At 46.8% G+C, this 20,427-nt stretch overlaps 2 protein-coding genes across 8 annotated transcripts in view; one reads left to right on the plus strand and one right to left on the minus strand.

The window, feature by feature from the left end:
• The window catches only part of UBALD2 (UBA like domain containing 2), a 468,792-nt gene that overhangs the window by 18,582 nt on the left and 429,783 nt on the right, over window positions 1–20,427 (minus strand). The window lies entirely within an intron of this gene.
• The window catches only part of RNF157 (ring finger protein 157), a 98,486-nt gene continuing 90,538 nt past the window's right edge, over window positions 12,480–20,427 (plus strand). For 5 of the 6 annotated variants that reach the window (XM_050764253.1, XM_050764252.1, XM_050764256.1 and 2 more), the window contains exon 1: window positions 12,606–12,712. In XM_050764253.1, the coding sequence (XP_050620210.1) occupies window positions 12,625–12,712 (88 nt within the window). In that variant the 5' untranslated portion in view covers window positions 12,606–12,624. Of the gene's footprint in view, window positions 12,713–20,427 lie in introns of all 6 variants that reach the window. The other variant, XM_050764251.1, reaches the window with a different exon arrangement.

Consider the following 20,427-nt stretch of genomic DNA (forward strand, 5'->3'; position numbering starts at 1 on the left):
GCACAGGCTTCATGGCAGTGTCTGCAGGAGGGCAGGTTACTCATCTGCTAGAGGTCTTAGAGGGAAGCTTAGGACCAAAAAGGCCTTCCACAGACAAGAGTTTCCCAGGGCCTGTTGAGGAAATAGTCCCAATACAGGCAAGGAGATTGGTAATACAGAGGGAAGCGAGGAGGAAAAGGAAGAAAGATTAAACCTGGAGAGAGGCACGGTGAAGTTGGCGGTGGTGGTGTGACAATGATGGAGATGTCCCCATGCATTGCCCTTTGTCACTGGTACTACCCCAGGAGAATCACTCTGCTAGCTTGGTGGGCAGTAAGGCTGGCATCCAGGCAGGCTTTCCCCATGGAGGCTGGTGAGATGGGTGATCTACGGGTAAAATGTAGGGCTTTGAACCTGGAAGAACCTGGAGCCAGTTGCTGCTCCCTGTGCCTACCTGAGTTGCAGTTTCCTCATCTGGGAAGTAGGAACAATAATACTTATCTCTTAGGGTTGTTTTGAAGATTAAATGAGGCTCGGGTGGGAGGATCGCTTGAGCCCAGGAGGTCAAGACTGCAGTGAACTGTGATCACACCACTGCACTCCAGCTCGGGTGACAACGTATTCCAAAGTGCTTGGACAGAGTCAATGCTCAAAAATGACTATTCTTGGCTGGGCTCGGTGGTTCACACCTGTAATCCCAGCACTTTGGAAGGCCGAGGCGGGTGGATCACCCGAGGTTAGGAGTTCAAGACCAGCCTTTGCCAACATGGTGAAACCCTGATTCTACCAAAAATACAAAAATTAGCTGGGCGTGGTGGCATCCACCTGTAATCCCAGCTATTCAGAAGGCTGAGGCAGGAGAATCGCTTAAACCTGGGAGGCAGAGCTTGCAGTGAGCCGAGATGGCGCCACTGCACACCGGCCTAGGCTACAGAGCGAGACTCTATCTCAAAACAACAACAACAACAACAACAACTAAATAGTCGTTCATTTAGTGAACACTTTCTATATGGGAAGCAATGTGCCCAGCCCTTCTGGGGGATGAGAAGAAACCTGAGACCAGGGGTGTGCTGGTAAACTGGCTCTGGAGAATGGGAGGAAGCTGTGATTCGCAGCATCTGATGGTTTCTGTTGTAAATACTCCCATTACGCTACCAACAATTTAACAACTGGCTGGCAAAATTCCGGAACCATGAGCCCTGGAGAGCTGGCCCCAACTCAGTGAACTTGAACGTCCTCTCTAGTTAGCAAATGGCACTTACGTGAGAAGTTAACAATGGCAGAAGGCTGGGCCAGTGGCTCACGCCTATAATTCCAGCACTTTGGGAGGCCGAGGCGGGAGGATCGCTTGAGCCCAGGAGTTCGAGACCAACCTGGGCAACATAGTGAGACCCTAGCTCTTAAAAAAAAAAAAATAGCTGGCTGTGGTGGCGCACTTTACTCCCAGCTACTCAGGAGGCTGAGGTGGGAGCATCGCTTAAGCACAGGAGGCTGCTGTGGGTCATGCATGCCCCCGCATTCCAGCCTGGGTGACAGAGCAAGACCCTATCTCAAAACAAAAAACCAAACCCCCAAAACAATGGCAGACAAACTCTGACCTGCAAATACACACACCCGCACATACACACACCACACACGTCCACAGATGGCTAATCCAGACAACGGGGCAAGAGGGCCAATTAGGGGCCCTGCTTTCTTCTAGTGCAGTGACTTGGTGGCAGTACTTTGTTAAGAAGGAGCAGGGCCAGGCTATCTTTTTCTCTGACCCTTTAGCCACACATGTGATAGGGGAGACGTGTCCCTGGCATTTTGAGTTTCAATGAACACAGAAAGGTGAAGTCTCAGGAAATCGAAACCCCTGGACTCTGCCTTCACCTGGTGTGGGAAGTGCATGGGCCTCGGTTTCATCCTGGGCAGACTCTCAAATACATATCCTGACTTGGAAATCCAGAAACTCTGACTTAAAAATTCTTTTTTAGGAAGCTAATCTCTTTGTTAAAAAAGGTTTTTTGTTTGTTTGTTTTTGCTTTTGAAATGGAGTCTCGCTCTGTCACCCAGGCTGGAGTGCAGTGGTGCAATCTCAGCTCACTGCAACCTCTGCCTTCAGGGTTCATGCAATTCTCCTGCCTCAGCCTCCCGAGTAGCTGGGATTACAGGCACCCGTCACCACACCCAGCTAATTTTTGTATTTTTAGTAGAGAAGGGGTTTCACCATGTTGGCCAAGCTGGTCTTGAACTCCTGGCCTCAAGTGATCTGCCTGCCTCAGTCTCCCAAAGTGCTGGGATTACAGGCATGAGCCATCATGCCTGTTTTTTTTTTTTTTTTTTTAATTAAAAAAGTTAGCATTCATTGAGCACCTGCTGTCAGGAACTTTGTGAGGGCTGCACATGCTTTGGCTAACTCAATGTTCAAACAGCTCTTAGATGTTCTCATGGATGAAGCATAAATGAACTCAGAGAAGCCAAAGAACTTTCCCAGATACACAACTGATAATGGAAGACCTGGGTTTTGAACCTTGCTCTGTTTGACTCTAGAGCTTTATGAAGTTGATTCTTCAAGTCCATGAGTTCCATATCCATGGATCCAATCAACCATGGATCAAAAATACTAGAAAAGAGGCTGGGCGCGGTGGCTCACATATGTAATCCCAGCACTTTGGGAGGCCGAGGTGGGCGGATCACCTAAGGTCAGGAGTTTGAGACCAGCCTGGCCAACATGATGAAACCCCATCTCTACCAAAAATATAAAAATTAGTTGGGTGTGGTGGCGCATGTCTGTAATCCCAGCTACTCGGGAGGCTGAGGCAGGAGAATCGCTTGAACCCAGGAGGCAGAGGTTACAGGGAGCCGAGAGTGTGCCACTGCATTCCAGACTGGGTGACAGAGCGAGACTCTGTTTCAAAAAAAAAAAAAAAAAAAAAAAAACCAATTAGAAAAGAAGCAATGAAAAATAACAATACAACAATAAAAGATAATACAACTATTTGAATTGTATTTAGTATTATAAGTAATCTAGAGATGATTTAAAGCATACCCAACATTGTGCATAGTAGGTTGTATGCAAATACTATGCCACTTCGTATCAGGGACTTGAGCATCCAAGGGTTTTGGTATCTGGAGCCAATGCCCCATAGATACAGAGGGATAACTGTTTATGTCTTTTGCCTTTGTAGGCTGGGGGCATCTTGCACATAAATATCAAGTTATACAGAAAATAATTCATGCAATAGAACTTCTGAGAAACAAGAGCCACCTATTGGCAGCAGTTGTCAGAGGCGGCATCATGGAAGAGGTAGGATTTCAGCTGAGTGGAATTCACCTTGGCAGACAGGAATGGAAAGGGCATAAGTGGAAGGGTTTTTTTTGTGAGCAAAAACATGAGCAGGAGCCACATGCAGTGGTTCATGCCTGTAATCCCAGCACTTTGGGAGGCTAAGGTAGGCGGGTCACTTGAGCCCAGGAATTTGAGACCAGCCTGGGCAACATGGTGAAACTCCTTCTACAAAAGGGGTTTTGTATCTACAAAAAATACAAAAATTAGCCAGGAGTGGTTCTGTATGCTGGTAGTTCCAACTACTCAGGAGGCTGAAGTGCGAGGATCGCTTGAGCCTGGGAGGTGGAGGCTGCAGTGAGCCGTGATTGCATCACTGCACTCCAGCCTGGGTGACAGAGCAAGACCTTGTCTCAAAACAAAACAAAACAAAACAAAAACAAAACACTCATACATGAGCCGGACTGATAAGCTGCATTTGGGGTACAAGCAGGGGTTTATTGGGAAGCAGAGAGAGGAAAGGGCTCAGGGATGAAGCATCTGTCTTCTGTAAGATAATAGGGAGTCACTGAAGGTATATAGGTAAGGGAGTAACATGATGACAGCTGTATACTGGTGAAGCTAACCTGAGAATAATTTAGAGAATGGATAAGGGGAAGGAAGACCAAGAGGTAGGAAGACCAGAGAGGAAGCTAACGAAATTGCCAGACCTCTTTTCACACACAGATTTCATCTTCGAATATAAAGGATAACAGGGCCTAGGCATGGTGGCTAACTCATGTAATTCCAGCACTTTGAGAGACCGAGGCAGGTGGATCACTTGAGGCTAGGAGTTTGAGCCTGGCCTGGCCAACACAGTGAAACCCCATCTCTACTAAAAATATAAAAAGTTAGCTGGGCGTGGTGGCGCATGCCTGTAATCCTAGCTAGCTACTTGGGAGGCTGAGGCACGAGTGTCTCTTGAATCAGGGAGGCAGAGATTGCAGTGAGCCGAGATCATGCCACTTTACTCCAGCCTGGGCGACAGAATGAGACTCTGTCTCAACAACAACAAAAAATAATAATAATAAATAAAATAAAGATATGTATTTATTTGTATCTTTATAAACAAAGATATTTATTACATATTTATTATTATATATTATTATAAAAAATAATAAAATATAACAGGGCCGGGCATGGTGGCTCACGCCTGTAATCCAAGTACACTGGGAGGTTGAGGTAGAAGGATCACTTGAGGTCAGGAGTTCGAGACCAGCCTCGCTAACATGGTGAAACCTCGTCTCTACTAAAAATACACAAATTAGCTGGGCATGGTGGCATGCGCCTGTAGCCCCAGCTACTCAGGAGGCTGAGGGAAGAGAATCGCTTGAACCTGGGAGGTGGAGGTTGCAGTAAGCCGAGATCAGGCCAGTGCACTCTAGCCTGTGTGACAGAGCGAGACTCCGTCTCAAGAAAAAAAAAAAAAAAAAGAAAAAAAAAATGGGCCAGGCGCGGTGGCTCAAGCCTGTAATTCCAGCACTTTGGAAGGCCGAGGCGGGCAGATCACAAGGTCAAGAGATCGAGACCATCCTGGCTAACACGGTGAAACCGCGTCTCTACTAAAAATACAAAAAATTAGCCGGGCGTCGTGGAGGGCGCCTGTAGTCCCAGCTACTCGGGAGTCTGAGGCAGGAGAATGGCGTGAACCCGGGAGGTGGAGCTGGCAGTGAGCAGAGATCACGCCACTGCACTCTAACCTGGGTGACAGAGCAAGACTCTGTCTCAAACAAACAAACAAACAAACAAACAAAATGATAAGATAACAGGATACGGCTAACAATGTAATAAATATATACCTCATGGTGCATAAAAAAGATCTAAGGTTTCCAATAGCTTACTGTGAGAACCACAACAGTGAGTGGTATCTCTGTTTATTACTTTGTCAGGCTCAACACACAGTCTTTGAAATACCCTAATAGGATAGTAGTTATCACATAAATAAACAAGCAATTAGCTCAGAAATAAATGTGTCATTGTAAACAAATTGCTTGTCTGTGGTGGACTTTGGCTGGCACTCAGACTTTAGCTGGACACACTATTAGCATGCATATGGCACTTCTAACCTACTTGCTAAGAATCTGATCTCATTCTCATTTCTCTTTTCTCAGCAGCCCTTTGGTTCCTGTGCCTGGGAGGAGTTAGGTGACCGGTTGATCAGTTCAGTTCTGCAGCCCTGACCTCAGCTCCAGTTTCAGAGGAGTAGAGGGAGGGTGCAGGGAGTCTCCAACTGAGATGAGCTCAGTGGTTTTCTGATTCCGACTTGAGCATAGTTACAGACAAATTTCCTGTGAGTGCAGTTGATTGCATGCTCACACTGGTATTGCAACAGTTGAACATGTATGTGCACTTGTGTTGAGCTTCAGAGCTCAACCTCAAGTCAGCTTGTCCTCTTATGCCAGCTGTAGGAGATGGCTCACCAAGGAGAGAGAGAGAGAGAGATAAAACCAGCATAGCACCAGCTTCCCATATCAAGACCCAGTGCACAGGGAGCCAGGGATCCTTGGGTTCTGAGCCATGGCTACCACTTGTATGGTCTTGAGCAAGCCGCTTAGCCTATAGAGGCTGCAGCTTCCTCATCTGTCAGGGGAGGGGCTGCACCTTTAAGATTCCTTCCAAATCTGACCATCTAGCCAGGACAGGCATTTTCAAGAAACCCTGTTTGTTATTTTCTTCTTTTGATGTAAGTAACCGCAGCTGAGTATTTGTTTTGTTAAAGAAAGGTTTGGGGCTGTCACCACGCTGCCTCTTCCACATTCTACCTTCTCTAGGTAGCAAGAGGCAGATGCTGGGCTTTGTGCCTGCTTAGTCTGCTCTGTTTCTCCAAGAAGGGCAGCTGGAGTCCATACTAGGCTGAAATGTTCTTTTTTTTTTTTTTTTTTTTTTTTTTTTTTTTTGAGACAGGGTCTTGCTCTGTCACCCAGGCTGGAGTGCAGTGGTGCAATCCAGCTCCTGGAATCCTCCTGCCTCAGCCTCTTGAGTAGCTGGTACTACTAATTTTGCACAGCTAATTTTTTTTTTTTTCCCCAAGATGGCGTCTTGCTCTGTCACCCAGGCTGGAGTGCAATGGTGCCATCTTGGCTCACTGCTACCTCCACCTACCAGTTCAAACAATTCTCTTGCCTCAGCCTACTGAGTAGCTGGGATTACACACACGCGCCATCACGCCCGGCTAATTTTTGTATTTGTAGTAGAGACGGGGTTTCACCATGTTGGGCAGGCTGCTCTTGAGCTACTGACCTGGTGATCCACCCGCATCAGCCTCCCAAAGTGCTGGGATTATAGGCATGAGCCACTGTGCCCGGCCTGCACAGATAATTTTAAAATATTTTTTTGTAGAGATAAGATCTCACTATGTTGCCCAGGCTGGTGTCAAACTCCTGGGCTCAGGCAATCCTCCCACCTCAGCCTCCTGAAGCACTGGGATTACAGGTGTGAGCCACTAGGCCTGTCCTGTTGAGCTGAAATGTTAGCCTCACATTCTATTTTTATTTTATCATTATTATTATTATTATTTTTGAGACGGAGTCTCCCTTTGTGGCCCTAGGCTGGAGTGCAGTGACGCAATCTGGGCTCACTTCAACCTCCACCTCCCTCGTTCAAGTGATTCTCCTACCTCAGCCTCCCGAGTAGCTGGGATTACAGGCGTAAGCCACCACACCTGGCTAATTTTTGTATTTTTAGTAGAGATGGGGTTTCACCACGTTGGCCAGGATGGTCTCAAACTCCTGACCTCAGGTGATCCATCCGCCTCGGCCTCCCAAAGCGCTGGGATTACAGGTGTGGGCCACTGTACCCGGCCCGCACATTCTTTTTACACCAACTTTAGGATGCAGAATGTGTAGTCCCAAGTGGAATGAGCTCAAAGCCAAAAGAAGGGCAGGACCAACGAGGAAAAGAATGAAGGCAGACGTGAACATGTAGAACCCAGCTTACAAGGTCTGGTATTTGATAGAAACAACAAAAAAATAGAACAGGCTCTCCCAATTTCTTCAAACTAGTCTGTAAACATAAATAGTGTCTTGGGCCCCTCATTTCTCCAATGCCAGATGCCTCAGCAACAAGGCCAGAACCAGAGTGAGGCAGGTGAGGCAGTTGCATGACACTGAGAGTGATAACTTTTTTTTTTTTTTTTTTTTTTTTTGAGACGGTGTCCTGCTCTGTCACCAGGCTGGAGTGCAGTGGCATAATCTCAGCTCGCTGCAACCTCCACCTCCCCGGTCCAAGCGATTCTTCTGCCTCAGCCTCCCAAGTAGCTGGGACTACAGGTGCATGCCAGTGTACCCAGCTAATTTTTGTATTTTTAGTAGAGATGGGGTTTCACCATGTTGGCCAGGATGGTCTCGATCTCTTGACCTCGTGATCTGCCCGTCTCGGCCTCCCAAAGTGCTGAGATTACAGGCGTGAGCCACTGCGCCTCACTGTGAGAGTGAGAACTTCTTCAAGTTGACATTCTGGGTGCTCCACTCACCTCCCCTCATCCCCACCATGTTGGGCAGTGTAAACATCATCTTTCATTTTAGTCTTAACTTGAAAAATAGATTAAGAGGCTACAAATTGGACTGGAGTCTGCATCCATTTGAACAACTCTTCTTTGTTGGCAGCCCAGAATGGAGGATGAAATTAACAATGAGGAATTCACACTTGGTAAAAAGCAAAATATGAAAGCCTGATTGTGGATTTCCTAACGGACAAGATTATTTTCCTCTACAGAGAGCCTTAGGTTGCCAGAGGAACCGTCTGCAGGGCCCCAAAGCATTTAGGATCAGACTATTCTGTCGACGTTATCCTAGCCCACTGATCTGGAGCAGGATGTGACATTCTCTGCTGGTGGTTTTGGCTTCAATCCACCGAAGCCACATGTCGAGGACTAAAAGAGGGATCGGGCCCATGTGTGGCTGATTGGGCCCTATCTTCTGGAGAGAGCTGGTACTCATTAAGAACAGCCAAGACTCTCATCTTCCTGTCCCAAAGGCAGGGACCTTTCTTAGCTCTTTCAGGTCACCGGAGATACTGGTTTGCCTCCCCAACCCTGCTGCCTCAGGAATGCTGTGCTGCAGGGCTGTGTCTGTCAGTTTCCACCTGCAGGCTCCCTCACTCCTTTCCTGTACTAAGCTAATCCTTGCATATGTTACAAGGGTAAAAATGGTACATCTGGGCTGAAACCAGGACAGCAACATCAACAAAATGAAAAGTTTAAAGGGACAAGCTCACCTAAAAATTACTTGTCCCCATGCTTCCCCCACCCTTCCCCTTTCTCCCTTAGACCCAACTTACAGAAGAAGAGCTTGAATGTGATAAAAATACTTGGCTTGGCCCCTTGCCTTCCAGGGTTGTTTAGAGAAAACCCCTGAGACCCTTGGATGTTGTGTTGTCTGCTGGGATTCTCCCAAGGGCTGCATCCACAGTGTGGAAATGGATAGGGTGCTGCAAGGCTATTTCCACAAAGCACGTGTGGTATTTGCATGTGATTTCCCTAGGCACACTGTGCAACTCCTCCCCAGACCATTTTTCAAGTTGAAAACATTTTTATGGGCCGGGCGCGGTGGCTCACGCCTGTAATCCCAGCACTTTGGGAGGCCGAGGCGGGTGGATCACAAGGTCAGGAGATCGAGCACTCCAGCCTGGGCGACAGAGCGAGACTCCGTCTCAAAAAAAAAAAAAAAAAAAAAAAAAAAAAAAAAAAAAAAAGAAAAACATTTTTATGGCTCTCTTGATGTCAGTCACTTCTGGATTTTTCCTCCTATCTGAGCTGCCTTCTCCCTCGGGCACTCTCCCTGGTCCAGATCTTTGGCAAGGGAGCCAAGTGGAGTGAGGGAAGAACCACAGAGGAATGCAGGACTCAGCCCCTCTAGAGTCGGCTGCTCCCAGGGCTTAGCTGCTTATCTCACCCTTGCCCCGGGGTGTTTCCAAAATTGTTCACACTAGGTGATTACACTGTAGACTGTGGAACTCTAGCTCAATTAATTCACAAAAAGTCTCTTTGATCTAGAAGTTTCTAAACTACCTTCTATCCCTTTCTCTTCTGCCTCTGGTCAACATTATTTTAAAAATGAGTCTTGGTTGGGTGTGGTGGCTCACGCCTGTAATCCCACCACTTTGGGAGGCCAAGGCGAGCAGATCACCTGTGGTCAGGAGTTGGAGACCAGCCTGGCCAACATGGGGAAACTCTGTCTCTACTAAAAATACAAAAATTAGCTGAGTGTGGTGGCCGGTGCCAGTAGTCCCAGCTACTCAGGATGCTGAGGCAGGAGAATCGCTTGAACCCGGGAGGTGGAGGTTGCAGTGAGCTGAGATCGCACCATTGCACTCCAACCTAGGCGGCAGAGTGAGACTCCGTCTCAAAAACAAAACAGACAAAAGAGTCTTTTTTTTTTTTTTTTTTTTTTTTGAGACGGAGTCTTGCTCTGTAGCCTGGGCTGGAGTGCAGTGGCCGGATCTCAGCTCACTGCAAGCTCCGCCTCCCGGGTTTAGGCCATTCTCCTGCCTCAGCCTCCGGAGTAGCTGGGACTACAGGCGCCCGCCACCTCGCCCGGCTAGTTTTTTGTATTTTTAGTAGAGACGGGGTTTCACCGTGTTAGCCAGGATGGTCTCGATCTCCTGACCTCGTGATCCGCCCGTCTCGGCCTCCCAAAGTGCTGGGATTACAGGCGTGAGCCACCGCGCCCGGCCAAAAGAGTCTTGATTCACTTATTGCATCTTTGCAATAACCATTGGAGACTGGGCTCTTTTCGAGGAGGAAACGGAGACAGTTTTTAAGGGCTTAGTTCAAAGTTACATAGCTGCTTAAGGTTTTGATTTGTCCAACTCAAAGTCGAGTGCTCTTTCTGTGCCTCAGTCTCTTAAACTGTAAAATTGGGGTGTAAATAGCATGTATGTGATAGGGTTGTTGGGAGGGTTGAATGCTTTAATATGGGTGAAGTGTTTAAAACAGCCTGGCACATAGAGTGTTCCATAAATATCCACTAATTTTATTGTGCTATGCCTTGTTTTTCTTTACCATTCTAAGCATCGGACTCATGACTCTTTCGTGGAAGGAGGAACCAACTTCTAGGCTTGGGGAGTATTATTCAAGATGGAGAAGCTGGCTTCCCAGGGTCAGGCCAAGGTGGGACCAGAACAGACACCCCATAACCAACAGGACTGGGCTGCCTGACTGAGCCACATCCCTGCCTGGCCCTGGCTAAGCAGAAGAAACTCTCAGACATGGATAAACCCCCAAAGGGAAACGATGTCCCATTTACAAAATGCTGAGGGCAGGACGAACCAAGGCTTCTGAACAGAGCCAAGGAGCATAAGGCAACATTTTACTCTGTGATGTGTCAAAGGCCTTGTGTTTTGAGGCGGTTCTAGATTCTTCATGACTTCTACCTTACCTTTACCCCACAGTTACAAGGTAGGGCTTGTGTGTGCTGAAAGGAGTATGGAGGAGGACAACAGTTCCCTCCCACAGGGATGACAGAAAGCCTTGGAGTAGTTAGGACCAGGGACTGGAGAGAGGGCTTTGAACTCTGCCAGAGAGCTCTGGTGCTTGGGAGAAGCTGCCCGGGCAGGGACTTGACCTGTAACCCAAGCCTTCCTTAGCAGCAGCCAATATAAATGACAGGGATGGGTTCCTACCATCCTGGGGACCCTGGAGGAAACCAAGGCAATCACCATCAGGTCTGTTGGCTGCTGTTGAAAATACGGCAATGAAAAATACAGTATGTGCCGGGTGTAGTGGCTCACGTCTGCAATCCCAGCGCTTTGGGGGGCTGAGGTCAGGAATTCGAGACCAGTCTGGCCAGCATGCCGAAACCCCATCTCTACTAAAACTACAAAAATTAGCCGGGTGCGGTGGTACATGCCTGTAGTCTCAGCTACTCGGGAGGCTGAGGCAGGAGAATCCCCTGAACCCAGGAGGCGGAGAGGTTGCAGTGAGCTGAGATAGCGCCACTGCACTCCAGCCTGGGTGACAGAGTGAGACTCCGTCTCAAAAACAAAACACAAAAAACAAAAACAAAATATAACCAGGAAAGACCTAGACTCCGTAAAATAGCTTTACAAACCTAATCAAGGGAACCAGACACCCCAAACTGTACTTCGAACCCTGCTGAAAAGTTGTGAAAGTCATGTTCTAGCAGTTGAAATTTTCGCTGATCAGTCCACTCTCTCAGGAAAAAAAACACCAGACCTACAAAGAAAATAGAAGGTTTAAAACACAAATGTCTGTAATTAAGCAATGGAATGACGTCTTCCGCCGGCCCAAGCTTCCCACTGTTGTGTGTGTTTTCATCAAGAGGAGCCCCCGGTTCTGCCTGGCCCGGTTCGCTTTAGCCTGCGTCGACTCTCTCGACACTCAGGCCTTTCCAAAGTTTCCAGGGTGCCGTTTCCAAGATACAGACAGAGGCTGAATGTCTTGATCTTATCCTGAGTCGATGTTCTCCTAAGTTTAGGGCTACAAGGAGCCATAAACAGCACGTATAGAGTTGGGAGCGCTTTGAACAGACGCACGTGAGAGGGAGGCGGCATCTTCCTAGCCGGTCACCAGCATTAACATGGGGCAGGAGAGAAGCGAACGCATCGTGAGACCCCTCTCCTCGCCCCCACTGCATGAAGTTTCCGACGACCGCCGCCTGCAGATGCTGAGGGGAGGGGCTGGGAAGGCCTCCTCCAGGCACGGGAGCTGCGGAGCGGGGACCGCTCGCTTTGGGACGCCCTGGACAATGGCGAGCGAGTTCCCGGCCAGGCCTCGCGGACCGCGGGAGGGGGCGGCTCCCTGCAAGGTAATCCGAGCCGGGATAAACAGGCGTGGACGAGCGACGCGTCCCGGCCAGGCGAGGCCCTCGCCTCGCGGGGTCCCAGCTCCGGCCGGTCCCGCCCCGCCACGAGCCCCCGGCCGCGCCCCGCCCCCACCGCGAGCCCCTGGGCCCCGTCCCCGCGCGCAGAGTCCAGCCGCGGATCCCCGCGCGAGGCACGCGCCGCCGGCTCCTGCTGCAGCCCCGCGCTCATTGGCTGCTCCGGCGCGGGCGCTCCCGCCCCGCCTCGCTATTGGCTGGGGCCGCGGCGGTCCCCGCGCGGAGCCGCCGCTGACATCACGCGGCCTGAGGCGGCGGAGGCGCCCCCGGCCCAGCCCCGCAGCCCCCTCGGTAGAGGCGCCGCCGCTGTGCCCGGCGGAGGATGGTGCGCGGCGCGCCGGGGCCTCCGCGCCACCAGAGCCGCAGCGCCGCAGCTGAGCCGGCCGCGGCGGGCAGTCGGCCCCCGCACCGGGCGCGGGGCGGGCGGCCGCGGTGAGGCGCGGAGGGCGGCGCGGGCACCGGGGCCGGGCCGGGGCTGCAGCTGCAACGGCCGCGGCCATGGGGGCCCTGACGAGCCGGCAGCACGCGGGCGTGGAGGAGGTGGACATCCCGTCCAATTCCGTGTACCGCTACCCGCCCAAGTCCGGTGAGGGCGGGCGGGCGCCGCAGCCGCGAGGAGGGAGAGGGGCATGGGCATGGGCAGGGGCAGGGGTCCGGGTCGGGACGGCCTGAAAGGGCCCCGCGGGTCTTCAGGGACCCAGTGGTCGTGGCCGCTCCAAAACGGTCTTCGAGCGCGGGAGGTCTTCGAGAAGGCCGAGGTTTCCCCCGCCCCGGGCGAATTAGCTCAGGGGGCGTCCTGCAGGGCCTGGCAGGGTCACCGAGGGCACTGAGCCCCTCCACCGGAGGACGGGAGTGGCCTCCATTGTAATCGGCCTCGTGACGGGGACGCGTGCCCGCAGGGACTGCGGCTCCTGGGGAACGGGGCTGCGGCGTCGCAGGCGAGGTCAGCGCCCCGCACGGACCCGGCCGGCCCGGCCTACAGCCCGCTTGCCTCGCGGGGTCCGAGGGCCGCGGGGCGAGGCGACCTCGGCATCCCAAACAGGTATCTGCGCCAGGTGCTATCCTTGCGCTGCCGTCTCCGGGCCTCTGGAAAGGTTAGAATTAGGTTTCTCCTGGAAAAGCTTCCATTGCTTGCTAGAGGATGGAAGCCAAACATGTATTTGGAGTGCGGGTGCTTTTGCAGAGGCTGTCAGAAGCGGGGGGGGGGGGGGGGGGGGGGGAAGTAACAGTAATGTTTGGTAACCTGAGTATCAGAGTCACTCGGATTGCCCCTTTGCTAGCGTAGTGGCAAGCCTGGGTTTTGGAGTGAGACCAGCTCTGGGACAGAGCAGAGGTATTGGAAACGTATATAAGTATTATGTTTGTTATTAGAATCATTCCTTCACTTAGAAAGATAAATGTCTCCAGCCTCTGGGTTGTGGTATCAGCATTGGAGGTGGAGGAGGATTTTGACAGCAAAACAGAGAATCACAAGAAGGTAATTCAGTTATGTGAGCACCGGCCAGTGTGAATTGCATGACCTAGCTGGTGTTTACTTTTAATTGCAAGTAATTTTACTTTAATTAATTACTTTTAATTTTATTCTCAAGACGTATGGGGATGAATGGCTGCCACATTCTCTCTGGCTTAGGACCTGATAGAGATTTTGGTGATCTCGGAATAAGGTGTCAGAATTGGAGCAGAGCCTCATCTCTTTTTGGTAGAATAGAGACATACTAATGAGATGAGCTGGTTTCTCAGCAGTGTGTCCGGTGTCTGCCAGGTGAAAGCAGGGGCCAGACAATGAACCTGTCCGCATCCCTGCAGAGTGTCTGCCAGAGCTGTGTTTCTCACTGCTTTTGTGCCAAAGAATGAATCCTTGCAAAGATTAATGTAATAATTGTTTTAGAAAGGTCTAAGATAAAGCTGTGGGTCATTAGTATTTTAATCAAGCTCTGACTGATTATGACTACATAAAATCAATGCTAAACAAGGCATAGATTTTGTTTTTTAATAGACAAAAATATTCTTAGGGTGGCATGAGGAAAACTTTTTAAAATAGACAAAAACATGCAGCAGTATTTGTGGGCTCTGTTTTTCTTAAACCACATGGCTTTTATTGATCAGAATATGGAACATACTTTGCTGAGCCTGGAATTTCCAATAATGTTTGCTGCCTCAGGAAAGTATTCACTGCTCCTTCACATGTGGGACTTAACGTAGGTAAACCTCTGGAAGGCTGTTCCCCAAAGCATATTTGTACAAGTATGAATCTTGGGTGATGATAATAAAAAGATAATAGACCAAACCAAAACTTTTGTTAATTAGCACACTCAACACTTTGTCTTAAATAATCTTCTCCACTCTACCAATCTTTTAACAGTTTAACTGTAAAACTGTAATTCATGTTAAATCAGAAGTTATCTGTGAGAGAAGTCTTTACAGCAAGTGGACCAAATTATTTATGTTGAAGCTAAAACACAGAAAATAGGATCAGAACATCCACATGGATGTAAACCTTTGTGTATTTGAAACCTTACGTGAACTTGCATACATGCTGTAGATAGAGGCATCGCCTTTCTTCTGATCTTTGAATTGACCTGGCTCTTTATGGGATTACAGTGTTAGTCCTGACAAGAACCTTCAAGAGAGTTTGGCCATGACCACCATGCCTAGCTAATGTTTAATATTGTGTGTGTGTGTGTGTCAGAGTCTCCCTCTGTCACACCCAGGCTGGAATGAATTGGAGCCATCTTGGCTCACTGCAACCTCTGCCTCTAGGGTTCGAGCAATTCTCCTGCCTCAGTCTCCCAAGTAGCTGGGATTACAGGTGCTCGCCACTATACCGGCTAATTGTTTATATTTTTAGTAGAGATGAGGTTTCACCATATTGGCCAGGCTGGTCTTGAACTCGTGACCTCAGGTGATCTACCTGCCTCAGCCTCCCAAAGTGCTGGGATTACAGGCGTGAGCTACCATGTCCAGGCAAATTTTTTGTAGAGACAGTATCTCCCTATGTTTCCCAGGCTGGTCTTGAACTCCTGGTCTCAAGCAATCCTTCTGCCTTGGCCTCCCATTCATTTCACTGATAAGAAAATGGAGACCCAGAGAAATGAATTGGTATGGCCAGGGTCTCTCAGGCAGTTAGTGTTCTTCATACTATACCATCTGCCTCTACCTCTCAAGGAATTGGGTTTTGAACTTGTACTCAAAAAACAAGACTTAAAACAATCATTCCATGATTATGGAATGAAGGCTATTTCGTGTCATAACTGAAGTCCCTGTAGAGAAATCAGCCTGGGTTGATTTTGAGAAGTCTCCTTATCCTGAGTACTAATAGTGGAACAAAGCAAGTAGCAGAGTCAGCTTTCTCCAGATGACATACCTTGTAGTTTGGGCATTAAGTTGAAACCACTGTCTGGCTCACTGGAAAGCGGCTAGAACTGCACTGCCTGTGGAACAGTTGTTTCAGAAAGAAACACCATCATCTGTCCTTGTAATGATGGTCACAGTGTCCAGCGGAAATTGCTTTTTACTTAGTATTTTTAATGGAACTTCTTAGTTTTGTATGCACATTGAAATAGAAACATTTAAATCCTATGAAGAATGACTGATTTCAAGTTGAGACTTGGGTTTGTAGCTTTTTTCTATCCTTAAATAGAGGTAGATAGAAATAAATAGCCTAAATTATTTGGAATTATTTATTTTTGAATAGGTAATATGGTCACATGATTCAAAATTTAAAAGAGTGAAAACACATACCATGAAAGCTTTGTTCTCCCCGCTGTTGTCCATCCACCTGGTTCTCCTGCCTCCCTCTAAACCTCTCATCCCATGTAACCACTTTTGGTTTCTTTGGAATTCTTTTAGAGTTTCTTGTGTAAATGCAAGGATAGCATGCTATTAGACTGTTCTACAGCTTGCTCTTTTTGCTTTCAGAGACATTGGAGATCTTTTTATATTGTCTCATATTTGATAAGTTTCTCTGTGCTTTTTAACTATATAGTATTCTTCTGTATGCATATGCCATCTTTTTTTTTTTTTTTTACATAGTCTCCTATTGATAAACATCTGTGAGTTGTTTTTTCAGTATCTTACTATTGCAAACAGTGCAACAATGAATAATGTCATGCATTAGGTGATTTTTAGATTTATTAATAATTGTGTGAATATTAATCATTTAAGTAATAGAAAGTATGGTGGGAGTTTCTGTATAGCATTTCTATATTAGCATAGAAAGCAATTTAGAGCATGATTCTACTACGTTCGGATGTACTTTTGTAATTTTTGAGTTAGAGATCATATATCCTTCTCTAAGATCTTTGCATCTTTAAAAGCCCAAGATCATTCGTTTAGCAAAGAAAGGTATGACTTTGCGGAGATGGTTGCTTTTATGAAAGCTCATCTTTTGACAGAAGTATCCACCTTGATAAAAGTCCATATGGATAAAAGCCTGTTTTCTCTATCCAGGAAGAAACAGGCATACTATAAAGACAATTTGATTTATAGAAACCAGTACCTCATAAATCTAGTTTGTTTCCCTCCACATATTTGGGCAAGTTGGAAAATAGGAATAATTTGTTTTGCTGAAGTCTTTAAGAAGTAAACCTACTACAAAAATTCAGAATGGTAATCAGAGTCCTGACCAGCTAGCTTGGTTAAACCCGGGTTTTTGCTTTTAAGGCCTTCAACTGACTAGACGAGGCCCACCCACACAATCAAGGATAATCTCCTTTACTTAAAGTCAACTGATTGTAGATTTTTAAAAATTAAATTATTTTGAGAGACAGCGTCTCACTCTGGCACCCAGGCTGGAGTGCAGTGGTGTTATCAAAGCTCACTGTAACCTCAAACTCCTGGGCTCAAGTGATCTTCCTGCCTCAGCCTCCTCAGTAGCTGGGATTACAGGCATATACCACCATGCCTGGCTAATGTTTAAAGTTCTTGTAGAGACAGTATCTCACTATGTTGCCCAGGCTGGTCTTGAACTCCTGGTCTCAAGCAGTCCTTCCACCTCAGGGTCCCAAAGCACTGGGATTACAGGAGTGATCTACTGCACCCAGCCGTAGATGTATCACATCTGTCTACATCATCATTCTCCAAATTTTCGTTATTTTAGAGTACATATATTTTGGTCAAATGGGTCTTTCCTATTGCAAGAACAGTTTTTAAAGGCATGGGTAATAAGTCTTTGTCAAATAACTATAAAAGTTTTTGTGTAAGTTTCTCCTTGCTTTAGGAGTATCAATTTAATATTAGATTTGAAACCATACACTTAAAAATATGTAACTTATGGCTGGGTGTGGTGGCTCACACCTGTAATCCCAGCATTTTGGGAGGCCGAGGCGGGTGGATCACGAGGTCAGGAGATCAAGATTATCCTGGCTAACACGGTGAAACCCTGTCTCTACTAAAAATACAAAAAAATTAGCCGGCATGGTGACAGGAGCCTGTAGTCCCAGCTACTCAGGAGGCTGAGGCAGGAGAATGATGTGAACCCGGAAGGTGGAACTTGCAGTGAGCCGAGATCACACCACTGCACTCCAGCCTGGGCAACAGAGCGAGACTCTGTCTCAAAAAAAAAAAAAAAAAAAAAAAGTAACTTACTACAAAATAAGGAATTATTTAGTTGGCACAGTTTAACACTTTAAAATATCCAAAACAGTTTAGAAAAAGAACAAAGTTGGAGGACTATCACTACCCTATTTTAAAAGTTACTATGCGTATAATTACTATAATGCCACAGTGATCAAGATAGTGTGGTATTGGCACAACGAAGAGCATATAGACCAATGGAACAGAGTTATGAACCAGAAATCCTTACATTTATTGTCAGTTGATTTTGACAGAAGGACCGAGACAATTCAGTGGGGGAAAAGATAGTGGTTTCAACAAATGATGCTGGGATGAGCAAAAAAGAAAATGAACTCAGACCTATTCTTTACATCACCAAAATTAATTCAAAATGGATTATAGAGTTAAAAGAGAACCCAGAGAATGGGAAAAGATATTTATAAATCATAGGTATGACAAGAATTTGTATCTAGAATATGTAAGGAACTCTTATGCTCAATAATAAAAAGACAGCCCAATTAAAAATGGTCACAGCACTTGAATAGACATTTCTCCAAAAAAGATATACAGTGGACAATAAGCACATGAAGAGATGATCATTATTAACTTTCAAGGAAATACAAATCAAAACTACAATTAGATACCACTTCACACCCATTAGGATGGCTATAATTTTAAAAAATGATAATGACAGGTACTGGTGAGGATATGGAGAGAGCGAAACCCTCATACCCAGCCGGTGTGAATGTAAAATGGGGCAGCCACTTTGGAAAACGGTTTGACAGTTTCTCAGATGGTTAGTTACTAGATGACTCAGCAGTTCTACTCCTAGGTATACGCCCAAGAAAAATGAAGAAAATACATTCACATAAAAACTTGCACATGAATTACTCATAATAGCTAAAAGGTGGGAATAACCCAAATGTTCATCAACTGATGAAAATAACTACTGATAAATAAAATATGGTAGGTCTGCACAATAGAATATTATTTGGCAATAAAAAGGAATGAAGATTTGATATGTGCTACAACCTGGATGAACCTTGAAAATGTTATACTCAGTGAAAGAAGCCAGGTGCAAAAGGCAATCTATTGAATCATCTTGTTTACAAGAAATGCCCAGAAGAGGCAAATCCACAGAGGCAGAAAGTAGATTAGTGGCAGTGGCACAGTGTGCGCCTGCAGCTGCCAGCGGCTGGGGAGTGGGAGAAATGAACTGTTACTGCTAATGGATTTCTTTTTGGGGTAATGGCAGTGTTCTAAAATTAGATAGTGGTGAATAGCTGTATGACACGGTCAACATACTAAAAACCATTGGATTGCACACACTAAATAGGTGAATTCTGTGGCATATAAATTGTATCTCCACAAAGCTATTTTCAAAATGGGGCCAGGTATGGCGGCTCATGCCTGTAATCCCAGCACTTTGGTAGGCCAAAGCTGAAGGATGGCTTGAGCCTGGAGTTCAAGACCAGCCTGGGCAACAGAGTGAGACCCTGTCTCTACAAAAAAATTCTTTTCTAAATTAGCTGGGCATGGTGGCATGATATCAGCTACTCGGGAGGCTGAGGCAGAGGATTGCTTGTGCCTAGGAGTTCAAGGCTGCAGTGAGCTACGATTGTGCCACTGCGCTTCAGCCTGGGTGACAGATTGAGAACCTGTCACTAGCAAAAAAAAATAAAAATGCATCATAGGCCTAAATGCAAAGTGAAAACGATGAAACTCCTAGAAGAAGACATAGGAGAAAAATATTATTTGATTTGGATTGGGCAAAGAGTTCTTAGGACACCAAAAGCAAAATCCATACAAATAAAAAATAATAATTGGATTTCTTAGAAATTAAAAACATTACCACCTCCAAAGACAGTCAAAAGTCAAGAAGACAAGCCACTTTCTGAAAGAAAATATTTGCAAATCACATAAAGGATGTGTATCGATATTAAGAACTCTTACAACTCAATATTATGGTGACAAACCACCCAATTAAAAAATGTGCAAGAGGCCAGGCGCTGTGCCTCACACCTGTAATCCCAGCACTTTGGGAGGCTGAGGCGGGCGGATCATGAGGTCGGGAGATTAAGACCATCCTGGCTAACACGGTGAAACCCCGTCTCTACTAAAAATACAAAAAATTAGCTGAGCGTGGTGGCTGGTGCGTGTAGTTGCAGCTGCTCGGGAGGCTGAGACAGGAGAATTGCTTGAACCCGGGAGGCAGAGGTTGCAGTGAGCGGAGACTGGGCCACTGCACTCCAGCCTGGGTGACAGAGCAAGACTCTGTCTCAAAAAAAAAAAAAAAAAAAAAAATGCAAGATTTGAATAGATATTTCACTGAAAAAGATGTAGGAATGGCTGATGAACACATGGAAAGATGCTCAACATCAGCAGCCATTAGGGAAATATAATTAAAACTGCGATGAGATACCATTTCACACCCGTTAGGGTTAGGATAACTAAAATAGAAAAGGCAGACATTGTCAAATGTTGAGAATGCAGAGAAATTGGAATCTTCATGAAGTGCTGTGGGAAATGTAAAATAGTACAGCCGCCTTGGAAAGTTGGGCAATGTCTTAAACAGTGGAACATAAATTTGCCCTATGATTCAGCAGTTCCACTCCTATGAATCTGTCCAAAAAATGAAAACATATGTACACTCAAAGACATGGATGCAGATGTTCATAGCAGCATTGCTCATAATAGCCAAGAAACTGGAAATAATCCAAGTGTACATCAGCTGGTGAATGGATAAAC

Source organism: Macaca thibetana, chromosome 16 (assembly GCF_024542745.1).
Source record: "Macaca thibetana thibetana isolate TM-01 chromosome 16, ASM2454274v1, whole genome shotgun sequence".
In the NCBI taxonomy this organism is placed as follows: Eukaryota; Metazoa; Chordata; class Mammalia; order Primates; family Cercopithecidae; genus Macaca; species Macaca thibetana.